At 44.0% G+C, this 18,965-nt stretch overlaps 1 protein-coding gene across 1 annotated transcript in view; it reads left to right on the plus strand.

Moving 5' to 3' along the window:
* The first annotated feature begins 928 nt into the window (after window positions 1–928).
* EIF2B5 (eukaryotic translation initiation factor 2B subunit epsilon) overlaps window positions 929–18,965 on the plus strand; it is a 74,156-nt gene continuing 56,119 nt past the window's right edge. Inside the window, exon 1 of the mRNA XM_077487707.1 lies at window positions 929–1,114. Coding sequence (XP_077343833.1) covers window positions 992–1,114 — 123 coding nt within the window. The 5' untranslated portion in view covers window positions 929–991. The remainder of the gene's footprint in view (window positions 1,115–18,965) is intronic.

Raw genomic sequence — 18,965 nt, forward strand, 5'->3', positions numbered from 1 at the left:
ATTGGTGTTCCCGGGAGGAATAGCGCCCCGTCATTGGTGTCCCCGGGAAGAATAGCACCCCATCATTGCTGTTCACGGGAGGAATAGCACCCCATCATTGGTGTTCGCGGGAGGAATAGCACGCCATCATTGGTGTTCCCAGGAGGAATAGCGCCCCTTCATTGGTGTCCCCAGGAGGAATTGCGCCCCATAATTTTTATGATTTTATCCGATTAATCGAAAAAATTATGAAAATAATTGTTAATTGTAGCCCTAGTTTTAAAGTGGTTGTAAACTCTTACAAACCACTTTGACCTACAGGTAAGCCTAGATTAAGGCTTACCTGTAGGTCCAAGAAATATCTCCTAAACTTACACAGTTTAGGAGATATTTGCCGAAAGACAGACACCGCTGTCTACGACGCATGCACCGCAGACAGCGGCGCGCAGGCGTACTGAGCGTGCCACAGTTAACGGCAATATGCCGCGAATGGCGGCTCCCGTGCACATGCGCGGGAGTGCCGTCATTGCGGCTCCAACGAATGACAGCGCCGGAACAGCGAGACCCACCAAGAACATGGAGGCTCCGGACTACAGGGGACAGCGGTGACTTCGTTGGCTCCTGTGTCAGGTAAGTGACACATAATGGACTACTATGGGATGCATAGTAGTCCATTATGCTTTACCTTTGCAGGGAATCAAAGAGGAAGTAAACCCATCAGGGTTTACTTCCTCTTTAAGTACTGTATTTCACTATATAAACTCACTTTACTGTTAAAAATAAGTGTAAAATGCAAAACTGTAGTGGGTGTAACAAGATGTCCGCTCTCCCCCTTCTCAGTGTATCCGTTCTATGGGAAAGTGGTATAGCAATGGTATAGCAAGGTATAGCAAGATGGCGGCGCCAGGATGTCACTTCCGTTACAAAGTCCGACGAGTCGCCAAGTCTGATGAAACACCGGGTGACAGAGAGTACGGTGGCCGGGAAGGCTTAGTGAAGAAGCGTGAGAGTTATGGCTGCCCGGGCTGGGAAGCGAGGTGGAGGGGGAGATGAGGAGCAGCCTCCGCTGTATGCCGTGCTTATAGCAGACAGCTTTAATAGGAGGTTTTATCCGATCACCAAGGACCGACCTCGGGTAAGAGAGCTGAAAGAATGGAGTGCTGACAGCCATGTGTCATTGCCTCATCATGTCACTGATCCTCTGTTTATACAAACATGAGGCTTCTGAGCTGATTTATAGACATGATTCATGGTAACATACGGGCACTTGTCTTTGTTTTATATTTAATGCGTTATCATTACTTCTAAGTTCCAGCTGTATGACCTTTCTTCCTCAGTAAATGTATATTATGGGTGGGGGATTATTAACCATATTGCTTCCAACATGTTGCGCCCCCTTCCTGTATCGCCCATTGTTCGGTTTGCAGAACTGTGATATTTTGACTTACAATTACTCTGTTATTTAGCACCGTACCCAGATTAGTTTTATGTCATTTTAGTTTAGTTTAGTTTTACTTTTGATTTTTAAAGCAGAACTTCAAAGCAAATGTTCCACTTGTTTGCATCCTCTCTCCTCCACTGTAACATTTGGATTTTTTTGGTGGGTGAGTGGCGGGAGTCTACACCTGGTTTTGACCTGGGATGAGCTCCGGCATGTTCGCACTCTCCACGTGCAGAGCCCGCCGGGAAGTCGGCGCAGTGCTGCGCTAATCACAGGCAGTGAGACCTTGCCCGATCTCTACAGCTGCGCATCAGGGAAATGCCTCGCTGCCTGTGATTAGCGCACCGCCATGCCGACTTCCTGGCGGGCTCTGCACGTGGAGTGTGCGAACACGCCGGAGCTCATCCCTTGTTTTGACAGTTACCTGCTTCCACTTTTGGTCAGATGGCGGCGGCGATCTGTGTGGAAGTTTGGCCCCTCCTTTTTCTCCCCTCAACCAGGACACATCACAGGTACCAGAAGTCTGCGGGACCATTCAGAAAGTGCAACGCGGCTGGCTTCCCTTGTCTAAGATGCTGGCGTCTGCACCCAAAGCCTATCAATGAATCTGCTCTGTTGAGAACACCACTGGATCCCTGGACAGGTAAGTGTCCCTATATTAAAAGTCAGCAGCTACAGAATTTGTAGCTGCTGACTATTAATGTTTTGGGGGTAGACGAGACTGTCGCTCTTTAACCACTTCAATAACAGGAACTTTTTTACCCCCTTCCTGCCAAGGCCAATTTTTAGCGTTGAGCGCAGTCGCGTTTTGAAGCACAATTGCACGGTCATGCAACACTGTACCCAAATAAATTTTTTATAATTGTTTTTCACACACATAGAGCTTTCTTTTCGTGGTATTTTAATCACCGCTGGGATTTTTTGTTGTTGTTGTTTAACCCTTTCATGACTAAGCCTATTTTTGACATTTGGTGTTTACAAGTTAAAATCCGTATTTTTTGCTAGAAAGTTACTTGGAACCCCCAAACATTATATATATATATATATATATATATATATATATATATATATATATATATATATATATATATATATATATATATATATATAATTTATTAGCAGAGAATAAAATGGCGATTGTTGCAATATTCTCATATTATCACATGGTATTTGTGCAGCGTTATTTTAAATGCAACTTTTTGGGGAAAGGGACACTTTAATGAATTAAAAAAAACAAAGCAGTAAAATTAATTAGCCCAATTTTTTTTATTATGTGAAAGATGATGTTACGCCGAGTAAATAGATACCAAACATGTCACGCTTTATAATTGCACGCGCTCGTGGAATGACGACAAACTACGGTACCTAAAAATCTCAATAGGCGACGCTTACATTTTTTTTCCCCGCTTACCAGGTTAGAGTTAGAGGAGGTCTAGTGTAAAAATTATTGCTCTCGCTCTGACAATCGTGGTGATACCTCACGTGTGATTTGAACACTGTTTACATATGCGGGCGTGACTTCTATATGCGTTTTCTTTGCTGCAAGCGGCGACAGGGGCGCTTTAAAAAAAAAAATTCTTATTTTATTTATTTTAAAATTAATAAATTGTAAAAAAAATATAAAAAAAAATTTTGATAGCTTTTTTATTGCTTTCACAAGGACCGTAAACATCCCTTGTGACAATAATAGGTGGTGACAGGTACTCTTTATGGTGGGATCGTGGGTCTAAAAGACCTCCAATCCCCATTTGCACTTCAAAGTATTCAGATCGCCGTTTTCGGCGATTCTGAATACTGTATTTATTTTTATTTTTTTAAATCTGGCGCCATTGGCAGCTGAGTAAACGGGACAGGAAGTGATGTCATGTTTACGATTAGGAGGCTGGAATGAAGCAGCTTACGGCTTCATTCCAGTCTGTACCTAGCCACCAGAAGGCTCATGATTGAACGGGAGCCCTGGTAAGAGCATTGGGAGGCGGGGACGTCCCCTCCCGCTCCTCCGGCATAACAGCAGAGCGTCTTTGAGCTGCATCGGTTATTATGGCTGGAAAGCCGATCGCCGGCTCTAAAAAACAGTACCGGGATGATGCCTGCAACTGTGGGCATCATCCCGGTATAACCCCCCGAAGTCGAGGCCGCACAACTGCATATTCTCGGCGGGAAGGGGTTAAAAAAAAATCTATAAATATTTTTCCTTTGTTTCTGTCAGAAAATTTTGTAAATATGTAATTTTTGATGTGCACTGATGAGTAGGCACTGACTGGCCTACTGATGGGCACAGATTGGCATCACTGGATATTGTTGGGGCTGCACTGTTTATCTCTACAGGTCTCCCCTGTGCGGAGATGCTGCTTATCTGCTCTCCTCACACTTTTTCAGTATGAGGAGATAAACGGCACTTCCATGTTTACATGTGATAGGCTATGATTGGACACAGCGGATCACATGGGTAAATAACTGCATCATAGGCTCTTTACTGATGTAGGGATTGCACTATGTCCAGGGGACAAAGCACGGACCCACAAGCGCAGTGAGACTGGGGCAATGTCATATGACGTTGTCCCAGAACGAGAGGATCTCGCCTGCTGTCATTTGTCTATTCCGTGGAGGAGGGGGTAAGATGGAGGGGCCTGTCATTAGATGTAATCAGTAGTGTGGTGTCGATTTTGTGATCATGGTGATTGTTTATGACCGTGATCACATGGTACAGAGCCATGCAGATCAGCTCTGTGATCCAAGCTATACAAGTTGGGAAGGCACGACCTTCATCCCTAGCAGGGGCACTGGCTGACCAAGGGCTGTTTCTGAAGTGCTGTTTAGTCACTTAAGACCCTTTTCACACCAGGGCGTTATGCAGGCGCTATAGCGTTAGAAATAGCGCCTGCAGTCCGCCCTAAAAAAGCTGCACCATTGTTTGTAGTGTGAAAGCCTGAGGGCTTTCGCACTACAGCGGAGCTCTGGCAACGTCAGGAAAAAGTCCTCCCAGCAGCTTCTTTGGAGCTGTGAAGGAGCGGTGTGTTTACCGCTCCTCCCCATTGAAATCAATGGGGCAGCACTGTAATACCACTGGCAAAACGCCGCTATTGCTGCGTATTGCCGGTGGTTTTAACCCTTTCTCGGCCGCTAGCGGGGATAAAAGCGCCCCGCCAGCGGCCAAAATGCGCCGCAAATCCAGCGGTAAAACGCGGCTAAAAATAGTGGCATTTTACCGCCCACGCTATGGGCGGTGTGGTGTGAAAGGGTTCTAAAGACCAGGTCTTTTCTGGCAATTTTTGTTTAAAAATTTAAATCTGTATTTTTTGCAAGAAAGTTACTTACAGCCCCCAAACATATGTTTTTTTTTTTTCTTTTAGCAGAGACCCTAGGGCAGTGGTGGCGAACGTTGGCACCCCAGATGTTTTGGAACTACATTCCCATGATGCTCATGCACTCTGCAGTGTAGTTCAGCATCTTGGGAAATTTAGATCCAAAAACATCTGGAGTGCCAAGGTTCGCCATCACTGCCCTAGGGAATAAAATGGCGATCGTTGACATTTTTTTTTTTAATGTCACACCTTATTTGTACATCGGTTTTTCAAACGCAATTTTTTTGGGGAAAAATTACAATTTAATGAATTAAAAACAAAATGTAATATATACCGGTACCCAATTTGCTTGTGTAATATGAAAGATGTTACGCTGAGTAAGTAGATACCCAATGTGTCATACATTAAAATTGCACACGCTCATGGAATGTCGACAAACATTACTTAAAAATCTCCATAGACGATGCTTTAAATTCCTTTATAGGTTACCTGTTTAGAATTACAGAGGAGGTCTAGCACTAGAATTATTGCTCTCGCTCTATCGTTCATGGCAATACCTCACATGTGTGGTGCAAACACCGTTTACTGATGCGTGCATGACTTGCGTATGCGTTCGCTTCTGCATGTGAGCATGGAGGGATGAGGGCGCTTACATTTTTATTTTTTTCACTGTCCCTTTTTTCATTTTTTTATTTATTTATTTTTTATATCACATTTACTTCTATTGCAAGGAATGTAAACATCCCTTGTAATCAAAATAAGAATGACAGGTCCTCTTTATGGAGAGATCTGGGTCAAAAAGACCCTAAATCTTTTACCTTTGAACGCAAAAGATATATTTAAAAAAAAATTGCATCTTTTACTTTTTTTTTTTTTTTTGTTCTGCTCTAGACCTGACCTGATGTCATGGCATAGCTCCGGTCCTCCAAGGCCATAGAGGCAATCAGATACGATCTAGTCCCTCACTGCCTCTGTGACCAGCCGCCTGCACCTTCTGATCGTTTCCTGGGTGAACTGGTGGAAAAGGAAAGTCCCGCCGCTACAGAAAGCAATCCAGTGACTAATGAGCCACTCGGGTCACTTTCATGAGAAGGCCAGCCGCTAGCTGAAAAAAGATACCAGGGTGATAGCTCCAGCCATAACACCAAAAAACTCATGGATCAGATTGTTCCTCGGATCAGAGTCACAGATCGGATCATTTTTCTGATCAGCAAAAAAAAAATGACAAGTCTTGTTATACCCACCGGAGTCTTAGATTTCACTGTTATTTTCATCACAAAACTGAGCTTATATGCTTAAATACAGTATTTGTAAATCGGACTGACTGTTAAGATGTTAAATTTTAAAAGCAGTAGAAAACCTGCTGCCTTACAATTTGCTACAATGTAAAGTAGTGAGTGTACAGCTTGCATAACAGTGTAAATTTGCTGTCCCCTCAAAATAACTCAACACACAGCCATTAATGTCTAAAACGCTGCCAGCAAAAGTGAGTACACCCTAAGTGAAAATGTCCAAATTGGCCCCAAATTGTCAATATTTTGTGTAGCCACCATTATTCTCTAGCACTGCCTTAACCCTCTTGAGTATGGAGTTCACCAGTCCTCTTCCACTGCTCCATGACTACATCATGGAGCTGGTGGATGTTGAAGACCTTGCACTTCTCCACCTTCTATTTGCAGGTGCCCCACAGATTATCAATAGGTTTAGGTCTGGAGACATGCTTGGCCTGTCTATCCCCTTTTTCCCTCAGCTTCTTTGGCAAATCAGTGGTCATCTTGGAGGTGTGTTTGGGGTCGTTATCATGTTGGAATATTGCCCTGCGGTCCAGTCTCCTAAGGGAGGGGATCATGCTCTGCTTCAGTATGTCACGGTACATGTTGGCATTCAAGTTTCCCTCAATGGTTTTCCCTCAAACTGTAGCTCCCCAGTGCTGGCAGCACTCATTCAGCCCCAGACCATGACACTCCCACCACCATGCTTTACTGTAGGCAAAACACACTTGTCTTTGTACTCCTCACCTGGTTGCCGCCACACACGCTTGACACCATCTGAGCCAAATAAGTTTATCTTGGTCTCATGAGAATACAGGACATAGTTCCAGTAATCTATGTCCTTAGTCTGCTTTTCTTCAGCAGCTGTTTGAGAGCTTTCTTGTGCATTATCTTTAGAAGAGGCTTCCTTCTGGGATGACAGCCAATTGGAGGCAATGTGCGGCGTATGGTCTGAGCACTGACAGGCTGCCCCCCCACCCCTTCAACTTCTGCAGCAATGCTGGCAGCACTCATACGTCTATTTCCCATAGACAACCTCTGGGTATGATGCTGAGCACGTGCAATCCACTTCTTGGGTTAACCATGGTGAGGCCTGTTCTGAGTGGAACCTGTCCTGTTAAACCGCTGTAGGTCTTGGCCACTGTTCTGTATCTCAGTTTCAGGGTCTTGGCAATCTTCTTATAGCCTAGGTCATTTATATGTAGAGCAACATTTCTTTTTTTCAGATCCTCAGAGTTCTTTGCCTTGAGGTTTTATGTTGAACTTTCAGTGACCAGTGTGAGAGCGATAACACCAAATTTAATAAACCTGCTCCCCGTTTACACCTGAGATCTTGTAACGCTAATGAGTCACATGACGCCGGGAATGGGGAAATGGCCAATTGGGCCAAATTTGGACTTTTCACTTAGGGATGTACTTTTTTGCCAGTGTTTTAGACATTAATGGCTGCGTGTTGAGTTATTTTGAGGGGACAACAAATTTACACTGTTATACAATTTGTACACTTCACTGCTTTTACACTGTAGCAAGGTGTCATTTCTTCAGTTTTGTCACAAGAAAAGATATAATAAAATATTTACAAAAATGTGAGGGGTGTACTTTTTTCTAAGTTCCAGCTGTATTATGTTTTCTTGCTCAGTAAATGTATAGTTTGGGTGGGGGGGTGGATTTTATATTCTAAATAAAGTTGATTATCAGAAGTTAAGGCTTAAGTGCACGTCAATGACCTCAATCACATGTCCGTTCAGTAGCAGCGAGTGTAAAAGTGCAATGCTGTGAGAATCTGCACAATGGCGACCAGCTGGTTCGTGCCCCGCTGTACAGTGTACTTGAAAATGGAGAGTCTGGTTTACTGACATTCCCTGACCCTCCCAATGCCGTCAGCGTAAAACAGCATGTCAAAAAAGTTGATAACATTATTCAGCCCCCAGGAGCATAGGATGATGCCTTGGTGCTTCTTTTGCAAAAATTCACTACTGCAATGGGTTGAAGCCCATTCTTGTGATATTTAAATCACCTAGCTTTGTTCATGGTAAGGCATGACTACGTCACTTATGTCTGCCGGAAGCCAGGGGCCAAGGTAACATTTCATATTGATTGGTATAAGCATAGCAAAGACCTGTAAGCTTACAGCTTCCTTAATTTGGAGATGCCATCTTAAATGCTCGGTCTAGATTGATCTTTAAGGCCTCATGCACACTGGACATTTTACTGCTGCTGATTTGGAAGTCAGATGTATTTAACTGCCTCTAAACTCCCTTGCATGTTATGTTTTCATGCGCACATAGGTTTATCGCAGCGTTTTGTGGCAGAAAAAAAAAAACCCACTGCCTGTGTTTTCCGCAGCAGCAAAGTTTTGGCAAAAAAAATGCTGACCGCTGCCCCAAACTCCGCTAAACGCTGGTGCCCGGTTTTCTTTTTTTCTTTTGTATTTTACTTAGATTTTTACTTAAGTAGAGGCTGCCGGCATTCTTAGAAACCAGTCAATAGTTGGTTATTAAGAAGCGGGTCGGCAAGCCTTAACAACGAATGACTTAGCTGTCAGCAGGGGTTCTCCTCAGATAGCTGAATGTAACAAAAACAACTGCTAGTAGTAAAAAAAAATTGTGAAAAAAAAAAAGACAGTGTTAAATTTATACCAGACCCTTATCTGAGCATGCAGCCTGGCAGGTCAGGAAAGGGTGGGCGATGGCGAACAAAAACCATACCAGGGCAGGCCACATGCTCTCAACATTAGGGGTGCTTTGCCATGCTGCTAATCCTTTAGGATGGTTGGTTAAAACCAATGTCATCTAGATAGAGGAGACAAAAACCTTGCCAAAATGACTGTGGATTCTCAATGGGCTGTATTTGAAGCTCTTTTGGCCATACTTCTGTAGGTCACAGACGTACACTTAGTTCTCCACTGTGACCCAGATTTAGCTGACAGCAGGCTAAAGTCCGCTCTCGGCTGATGTCACAGAGACCGTCCGGGCTATGCAGGGATCCCAACAAGAATGCTGGCATTTGCCCAGGTGCCCTACCGGCATGCTACTAAGCTCTTGAGCCCACTGCTACAGCCCCCATCACAGCCCAGTGCTACAGTGAGCACTGGAGGGGCAGAACACAGAGTGGTGGCGTACAGCAATCTCTCTGTACTCAGAGTGGACGTAAGAACTGAGCGATCAGTTGGCTTTATTGCTCAGATCTCAGTATAGAGGCGGCGGATTAAGCCGTGTGTGTGTGTGTTTATTATTTTAGTTTCCCACACTTCTCTTTTAACCACTTGCCACCAAATTCACGTACCTGGTACGTCATTTGACTTCAAGTGGCTGTACCGGGATGATGCCTGAACTTGCAGGCATCACCCCAGTACCGTTTTTTTTTTTTTAAAGCAGACGGCAAGCTTTCTTGTAATAGCAACCAAAGCGGCTAACTAGCTATTACAAGCAGCAAGAGGTCATGTCCCTCCTCCCTCCTACCAGGAGACCCAAGCTACCAGCTGGCATGTCCACTGGCTTGCTGAAGACCCATACAAAGCCATAATCGGCTTTGGTCAAGTCTCCGATGGGGTAACCCGGAAGCGATGACATGACCTCCAATTCCCATTTACTTGGCCGTCATCTGCGACATTTTTGAAAATCAAAAGTATTTAAAAACTCTCATCTTGGCGTTTTGAATGCTTTCAAATGTAAACAAGGGATTTGGGGTCTTATTGACCCCAGATCTCTCCATAAAGAGTACCTGTCACGTGCCTATTGCTGTCACAAGGATGTTTACATCCCTTGTTGTGACAGCAATAAAAGTGACAAATTAAAGCAACAGTGTAAAAATTTAGATGTTGTTAGATGGGTGTGGGGGGGGGGGGGGGGTAGATGATGATTATATATAGGAAGGGAGGAAGAAGGGAGAAAGTTAAGGGGAATAATTTTTTTTCTTCTCTCAGGGGTAAGGTATTTGTAAAAGGACACACAAGAGAAATTGTATTTTAGTTTCTACTGTAATTATATTATCAAATTAGGATTTTATTATTGTATCACTCTATAATTTGTTGCCACCAATTAGATTGACACTCACTTAAGTAACGCCCAGGGGGATTATTTTGAAAAGAGAGCCCCTGTAGGAAGACTGAGAATATATAGAAGACCTTGGAGGGAGGATTTAAATAAAAGGTGGAGAGGGGGGGGAAGGTGCTGAACTCTTCCAGACTGGTAGCCTAGAGGAAGGAAAAGCCTGGGAAATGAAGATAGATTTTATTTTATTAAAGGGTGGTAAGAGAAGAGTAGAGGCGGAGGTGGGCTAAGAAGGAAGAAACTGGACAAAGATTAGTATGGTCCCCCGGGAGGTAGGGGGGAGGAGGGTGAAATGGGAGGAGGGGAAGGGAAAGGAAGTCATGTAAGTATATCTGCCAAATCCAGACCAAACCTCTAATTAGGTCTACACCCACCTGAGCCATACGTTTTGGAGGCTTAAAAGTAGGGGTGCAACGGATCCTCACCAATCCGAACGGGTCACTCTGTTCGGATCAGCACACGCCGCGATCCGCAGAGCGCTTTGCGGTTTCGGCCTTAGGAAAGGCCACGCTTCGGCCTACCTCAGAATCGGCGGCCATCTTGGTGCACCCATCGGTGTTTACAATGTGATCACTACGTCAAATGACAGAGTGATTACTTGTAAACAAACCGGCATCATGATGATGCCAGTTCCTCTCTCCCCTGTGTACAGATCTGTACAGTGAAGGGGAGAGATCAGATGGAAGCAGCGCTGTGGGCTGCATATGTAGTGTCCACAGCGCTGCTCTGTGGCAAGTGCAGTCACAGCCATCCTGCAATACCTTGCCAATACTCTGCAATACTCGGCCATTAGTCTGCAATACCTTGCCAATACTCTGCAATGCAATACTCTGCAATACCCTGTAATACCGTCGTACTCGGCGTTACCCAGCTGTACCCAGACATACTCGGACAATATTACAGTGGGGACTATATGGTGGTGGAATTTCCACAGGTTTTTACAAATTCAATTATTAATTGCTGATCCGAAAAATTATCCGATCCGTGACTCTGATCCGAGGAACGATCCGATCCGTAAGCCTTTTTTTTTTTTTTTTTGATCCGTTGCACCTCTATTTAGAAGTGGGTATCTCTCTTGGGGCACTGGGGGTTTTTTTTATTTATTTTTTTGGGGCTTCTCTAGGGGATCACAATTATAAAATATCGGCGTACGCGGATGACCTTCTGTTCTCTCTGTCTAGGCCACATATCTCCCTGCCAAGCCTCTTGGAAGAAATTGCAGGATACGGGGAGATATCAAATCCTAAAAATAAATTAAACAAAATCAGAAGCAATGGGTGTCGCACTGCCTTCAATGATGCAACAAACCATACAACCTAATTTTGGCTTTAAATTGATGACTGTAGTGCTTAACCACTTAAGGACCGCCGTATTGCCAATGTACGTCATTATAATGGCACCGGCAGGCACAAGCACGTACATGTACGTGCCTGCCTTCCAGCGGGTGGGGGGTCCGATCGGACCCCCTCCCGCTGGAAACGGCGGTCCGTTTCGCTGCAGGAGCGATCCAGGATGAGGACCATCCCCTCTCGATCGCTCCTGGCCAATGACAAGCTTCCGCCCACTGTGTATTGTATACACAGGCAGGGAGGAAGTGATGTCATTCTCCTCGGGGCGGTCTTTTAGACCGGACTACGAGGAGAAGACTAAAAGTAAGTGCACCAAAACACTACACTAACACATAGGTACACAAACCCCCCCCCAGTCACAGTGTCACTGATTGCAGTGATCATTTATTTACTGATCAATGCATTCAGTGTCAGTTGTAAAAGTAAAAACTGTCAGGGCAGTTAGTGTTAGGTCCAGGGTAGCCCCCTACCACCCCCCAATAAAGGTTTAACCCCCTGATTGCCCCTAGAGTTAACCCTTTCACCCCCTTTTGCCAGTGTCACTAAGCGATCATTTTTCTGATCGCTGCATTAGTGTCGCTAGTGTCGCTAGGTAGCTAGTTATTTTTTTAGGTTCACCGCCAGGTTTTTATAGCGCTAGGTACCCCCATATACTACCCAATAATGGTTTTAACCCCCTGATTGCCCCTAGTTAACCCTTTCACCAGCGATCACAGTATAAGTGTCGCTGGTGATGCTGGTTAGCCAGTTAGTTATTTAGGTTCCCTGTCAGGTTTTTATATAGCGCCAGGGACCCCCATATACTACCTAATAAAATTTTTAACCCCCTGATTGCCCCTAGTTAACCCTTAAACCAGTGATCACGGTATAAGTGTTACGGGTGACTCTGGTTAGTTTGCTTTTTATAGCATCAGGGCACCCACCATTTATTACCCAATAAAGGTTTAACCCCCTGATCACCCGGCGGGTGATATCAATTAGGTTTTAGGGTCAGGGTCTGCGTCGCCCCAGGCAGCGCTAGGTTAGTGCCAGTACCGCTAACACCCACGCGCAAAGCATACACCTCCCGTAGTGGTATAGAATCTGAACAGATCAATATCTGATCTGATCAGATCTATACTAGCATCCCCAGCAGTTTAGGGTTCCCAAAAAAAACGCATTGTTAGCGGGATCAGCCCAGATACCTGCTGGCACCTGCGTTTTGCCCCTCTGCCCAGCCCACCCAAGTGCAGTATCGATCGATCACTGTCACTTACAAAACACTAAACGCATAACTGCAGCGATCGCAGAGTCAGGCCTGATCCCTGCGATCGCTAACAGTTTTTTTTGGTAGCATTTTATATTTAAATCCGGAAGGCAGTGCTGGGTTTTTGGGGTCCCGTACGTGGCTAGGCTCCCAAAAAGTCCCCCCACATGTGGTATCCCCGTACTCGGGAGAAGCAGTATAATTTATTTTGGGGTGTAATTTGACTTATGCACATAGCATGTTTGAGCAATATATCATTTAGTGACAACTTTGTGCAAAAAAAAAAAAAATTGTAAAATTCCTGCAACTTGTGGCAAAATATAAAATATTTCATGGACTCAACATGCCTCTCAGTAAATAGCTTGGGGTGTTTTACTTTCCAAAATGGGGTCATTTGGGGGGTTTTGTGTTATTTTGGCATTTTATGGCCTTCGAAACTGTGATAGGTAGTGAGGAGTGAAATCAAAAATTTGCACCCTTAGAAATCCTGAAGGCAGTGATTGGTTTTCGGGGTGCCGTACGCGGCTAGACTCCCAAAAAGTCCCACATATGTGGTATCCCCGTGCTCAGGAGAAGCAGCAGAATATATTTTGGGGTGCAATTCCACATATAACTATGGCATGTGTGAGCAATATATCATTTAGTGACAACTTTTTGTAAACTTTTTTTTTTTTTTGTGTCATTATTCAATCACTTGGGACAAAAAAAAATATTCAATGGGCTCAACATGCCTCTCCACAACTTCCTTGGGTTGTCTACTTTCCAAAATGGGGTCATTTGGGGGGGGGGTTTGTACTGCCCTGCCATTTTAGCACCTCAAGAAATGAGATAGGCAGTCGTAAATTAAAAGCTGTGTAAATTCCAGAAAATGTACTCTAGTTTGTAGACGCTATAACTTTTGCGCAAACCAATAAATATACGCTTATTGACATTTTTTTTAACTTAAGACGTGGCTGAATAAATTTTGCCCTAAATGTATGACTAAAATTGAGTTTATTCGATTTTTCTTATAACAAAAAGTATAAAATATCATTTTTTCTCAAAATTTTCGGTCTTTTTCCATTTATATCGCAAAAAATAAAAATCGCAGAGGCAATCAAATACCATCAAAAGAAAGCTCTATTTGTGGGAAGAAAAGGACGCAAATTTAGTTTGGGTACAACATTGCATGACCGCGCAATTACCAGTTAAAGCAGTGCAGTGCGAAATTGTAAAAAGACCTCTGGTCCTTAGGATGTTAATTGGTCCGGGGCTGAAGTGGTTAAATACTTGGGCACATATGTTCCATCAAGGCTTGAGAAGACCTCCATAGTAAACTTCCCCCTGTTATTGAAGGAAGTCCGGGCTCTATGAGATAAATGTCAACAGGGACTTCACTCGTGGTTTGCCCGATGCATTATTATAAAAATGAACATTCTGCCAACATTTTTATATCTATTTCAGGCCGTGCCTATAGATATTCCAACAGTTTTTTTTTTTTCCGCTAGATAGATACTCTCTTTACTAAATTTATATGGGCTAATAAATGACCAGGGATCAGTAGAAGCATCGTGAGAATCCCTAAGCGTTTTTGCGCCCTGACAGTACCAGATATGATTAAATATTAAAAGGCAGTGCATATTGGCAGAATGATAGACTGGTGTAGACACACAGAATTTAAATTATGGACAGAAGTGGAACAAAAATGCAGTCCGGTACCCCTACGTAGACCGATTTGGTGTTATACAACATTACCAGAATCTCTTAAGACACCCACTTATAGGTCCAACATTGTGGATAGGTGTTAAGATTAGTCAAAATCCTCAATTCTCTACAACAAATTCACCATTATTTCCCATTTTGGAAAACCCTGGCTTTATACCTGGAATGGAACCAGGTGCATTTCAGGAACTTAACCACTTGCTTACTGGGCACTTAAACCCCCCTCAGTCCCAGACCAATTTTCAGCTTTCAGCGCTGATGCACTTTGAGTGACAATTGCGCGGGCATACAACACTGTACCCAAATGAAATTTTTATCATTTTTTTCCCACAAATAGAGCTTTCTTTTGGTGGTATTTAGTTACAGCTCGGAGTTTTATTTTTTGCTAAACAAACAAAAAAAGATGCAAAAAAAATAAAAAAAAAAATCATGTTTTAATAGTTTGTTATAAAATTTTGCAAACGGGTCATTTTTCTCCTTCATTGAAGTGCGCTGATTAGGCGGCACTGATAGGCTGCATTGGTGGGCACTGATGGGCTGCATTGGTGGGCACTGATGGGCTGCATTGGTGGGCACTGATGGGCTGCATTGGTGGGCACTGATGGGCTGCATTGGTGGGCACTGATGGGCTGCATTGGTGGGCACTGATGGGCTGCACTGGTGGGCACTGATAGGCATAGTTAAGGCGGCACTAATAGGCACAGATAAGGCGGCACCGATGGGCACAGATAAGGCGGCACTGATGGGCAAAGATGGGCACAGATAAGATGGCACGGATGGGTGGCACGGATAAGTGGCACGGATGGGTGGCACGGATGGGCACCACAGATAGATGGGACTGATGGGCACTGATAGGTGGCACTGATAGGTGGCTCTGATAGGTGGCACTGCTGGGCACTGATGGTCGGCACTGCTGGGCACTGATGGGCGGCACTGCTGGGCACTGATGGGCGGCACTGGGGTGCAGCACCTTTGAGGCAGATTGGGTGGCACTGTGGGTGGCACTGTGGGGTGGCACTGTGGGTGGCACTGTGGGGTGGCACTGTGGGGTGGCACTGTGGGTGGCACTGTGGGCACTGACAGGGGGCACTGACGGGGGGCACTTTTTCTTTTATTTTACTTCAGGATGGCACTGCGGGAGGCAGGTGGGCACAGGCAGGTGGCAGGTGGGCACATGTATTGATGGCCGTGATCGGGACTGATGTCCCGATCACGGCCGCCGGTGATCGGCTTTTTTTTTCTCTCCTCGCGCTGTCAGCGCGAGGAGGAATAATAGCCGATTACCGGCTCCGTTCTATCACATGATCAGCTGTCATTGGCTGACAGCTGATCACGTGATAAGGGGTCGGGATCGACCCCTTACACGGATCGGTGATCAGGCGAGTCTCACGGACTCGCCGATCACAGAGCGCGCCGCGCGCGCCCCTCAGGGGGCGCGCAGGCCGCTCGTAACCAGGACGACGTCAATAGACGTAGTCCTGAAAATGTAGGTCCGCGCTAATGCCGTCATTTGGCAATAGCGCGGATCTGAAGTGGTTAAAGAGAAAGGTTGTATTCAGGTATCCCACTTTTTACAATCAGAGACCTGGCCCACGGTCGCCATACTGATGCAAAGAGGAGGCTGGTATGAAAAAGATTTTTGGCAGACATTACAGTTGCGCCACTTTTTTTAAATAATTAGGACCGGCGACAATTTACCAAAGACAACTGACTAAGTTCGAAACATATTGTGAGGAGAAGTAACCCCTCTCTGATGATCTCGAAGATATATGCCATTCTGAGTGCCCCCTTAGATGATTTTTAAGATGCCTGGAATTGAGAAGTGGGAGAGAGATCTAGGTAAGACCTTTACACCCACACAACGGCAAAAAATAATATATCTGCCATTGAACTCATCGATCTGCTCGCGGACCCAGGAGTCCAATAATAAGATATTGATGCAGTGGTATTATACCCCGTCAAAACTTTGTACGTTTTTTCTAGAGGTTTCCGACCGTTGTTGGCGGTGTAATAAGGAACGGGGGACCCTGATGCATATATTTTGGCTATGCCCCAAGATTGGACAATATTGGCTAGAGATACTAAGGATCTCTCAAAAATGTACAACATTTCAGATACCAGATGATCCTGCCTTTTTTTCTCCTTCAGTGTACACAAATACCCTTACAGATATCCAGGAAAATGGTCTTATGCCATTTAGTTAAGGCAGGAATCGCACTCAGATGGAAAGACCCTAGGCCATCTTCAATTGCAATGTGGTTTAATAGAGTGAGAAATGTTGGTGCTATAGAGGGCTTAGTTCTCTCAGCCCGAGATAGAAAGGATCAATATGATAAAACCTGGACAACATGAAACTCATTTGTGTACTCAGAGGAAGGGAAGAATCTGTTGGGGAACATAGTGGAGGCATGAGTCCGCACATCTTTGAATGTGCTTGAATTACTATGAATTTTCAGAAAATACTGAGCCCCCTGAAGGGCTCTGGGAATAGTTTTGGGAAGAACCTTCCTCCCATATGGGGGTGAGGGTTCCCTTTTTTAGATTTAAATTATGAGTTGGGTTAATGGGTATAAAAAGATAAAACGGATGGGAGGCTTAAGATATATTTGGACCTATAGTAGGGGACGATAAGAATTATGTGGTATAAATAAAGAAGGTTAAAAAAAAAAAAAAAAAAAAAAAAAATATATATATATATATATATATATATATATATATATATATATATATATATATATATATATATATATATATATTACATTACATTATACTTTGTTCTTTCCTGCTGTGCGTCCATGCGCTATTTTAAAGCGTGACAAGTTTGGTATCTATTTACTCGGTGTGACATCATATTTTTTATATTTTACAAAAAAATGGGTTATGCATTTTGTTTTTTTTACATTCAAATTTTAAAAAGTGTATTTTTTTTCCCTTTTAAAATTGCGTTTGAAAAACCACTGCGCAAATACCATGTGACATAAAATGCAAAACCCACCAGTTTGTTCTCCAGGGCCTCTGCATTACAAAATTATAGAATGTTTGATGTTCGTAGTAATTTTTCACCAAAAGAGATTACACAAAAAGAGAGAGAAAATGCCTGGACTTTAACCACCTCAATACAGTGCACTTAGACCCCCTTCCTGACCAGAGCAATTTTCAGCTTTCAGCGCTCTCAGTTTGAATGACAATTACTCAGTCATGTAACACTGTACCCATATGAAGCTTGCGTCCTTTTTTTCCACACAAATAGAGCTTTCTTTTAGTGGTATTTAATCACTAGTGGGTTTTTTATTTTTTGTGCTATAAATAAAATAAAACGTAAATTGAAAAAAAATGCCTTTTTCTTTGTTTCTGTCATAAATTTTTGCTAATTTAGTAATTTTTCTTCATAAATTTTGGCCAAGATTTATAGTGCTACATATCTTTGGTAAAATAACCCACATTAGTGTATAGTATTTGGTCTTTGTGAAGGTTATAGAGTCTACAAACTATGGTGCCAATCACTGAAAATTGATCACATCTGATCAGGCCTTCAGTACATCAGGTGTATCTCATTTCTTGACACTAACAAGTCAGGAATGTACAAATACCCCCCAAATGACCCCTTTTTAGAAAGTAGACATTCCAAGTTATTAAGTAAATAGCATGTTGAGTTTTTTTAAGTTGTAATTTTTTTCCCACAATTCTTTGCAAAATGAAGATATTTTTTTTTTTTTTTTTACTAAATTGACATATTAGCAGGTTATTTCTCATGCACAGCATATGCATACAACAAATAACACCCCAAAATACATTCTGCTACTAGGGATGCACTGAATGGGTTTTTTGGTGCCGAAACCAATACCGAAAATAAATCTTCCTTGATCCCGAAAACCGATACCGAAATTGACGATTTTTTAAAAATATTTTTATACAGAAGATGGTCAGAGACTGGGGACATGCTACAGGAGATGGTCAGAGACTGGGGACATGCTACAGGAGATGGCCAGAGACTGGGGACATGCTACAGGAGATGGCCAGAGACTGGGGACATGCTACAGGAGATGGCCAGAGACTGGGGGCATGCTACAGGAGATGGCCAGAGACTGGGGGCATGCTACAGGAGATGGCCAGAGACTGGGGGCATGCTACAGGAGATGGCCAGAGACTGGGGGCATGCTACAGGAGATGGCCAGAGACTGGGGGCATGCTACAGGAGATGGCCAGAGACTGGGGGCATGCTACAGGAGATGGCCAGAGACTGGGGGCATGCTACAGGAGATCAATGCAGCCTCACTGTGCACAGCAGCCTACCAGTGCCTGCCATGTAGCCTGCCTGTGCCTCACCAGTGCATATCAACATACACTTATAAAAAACGCGCACACACACACATAAACATACTGTGACAGAGCGAAGGCTCTGTCCCTGTGAAATTGGAGGAAAGAGGGATCTCCAACCCTGTGTCCAGGTCTGGATGATAACGAGCAGGGTGTGTGCCCAGCTGCAGACAGGCCATATAATGAAAGGATGTTGGGAGTAGAGTGTAAGGGATGGTAGAGTGGAGTAGCTTGAAGCTGTGTGCATGTCCAAAGAGCCCAAAGCTGTGTGCGTTGAAGGGTTGAAGCTGTGTGCGTCCAAGGA

The sequence above is a fragment of the Lithobates pipiens genome, unplaced genomic scaffold (genome assembly GCF_037356315.1).
Source record: "Lithobates pipiens isolate NorthernLeopardFrog02 unplaced genomic scaffold, aLitPip1_a1.2 Scaffold_18, whole genome shotgun sequence".
NCBI classification, from domain to species: Eukaryota; Metazoa; Chordata; class Amphibia; order Anura; family Ranidae; genus Lithobates; species Lithobates pipiens.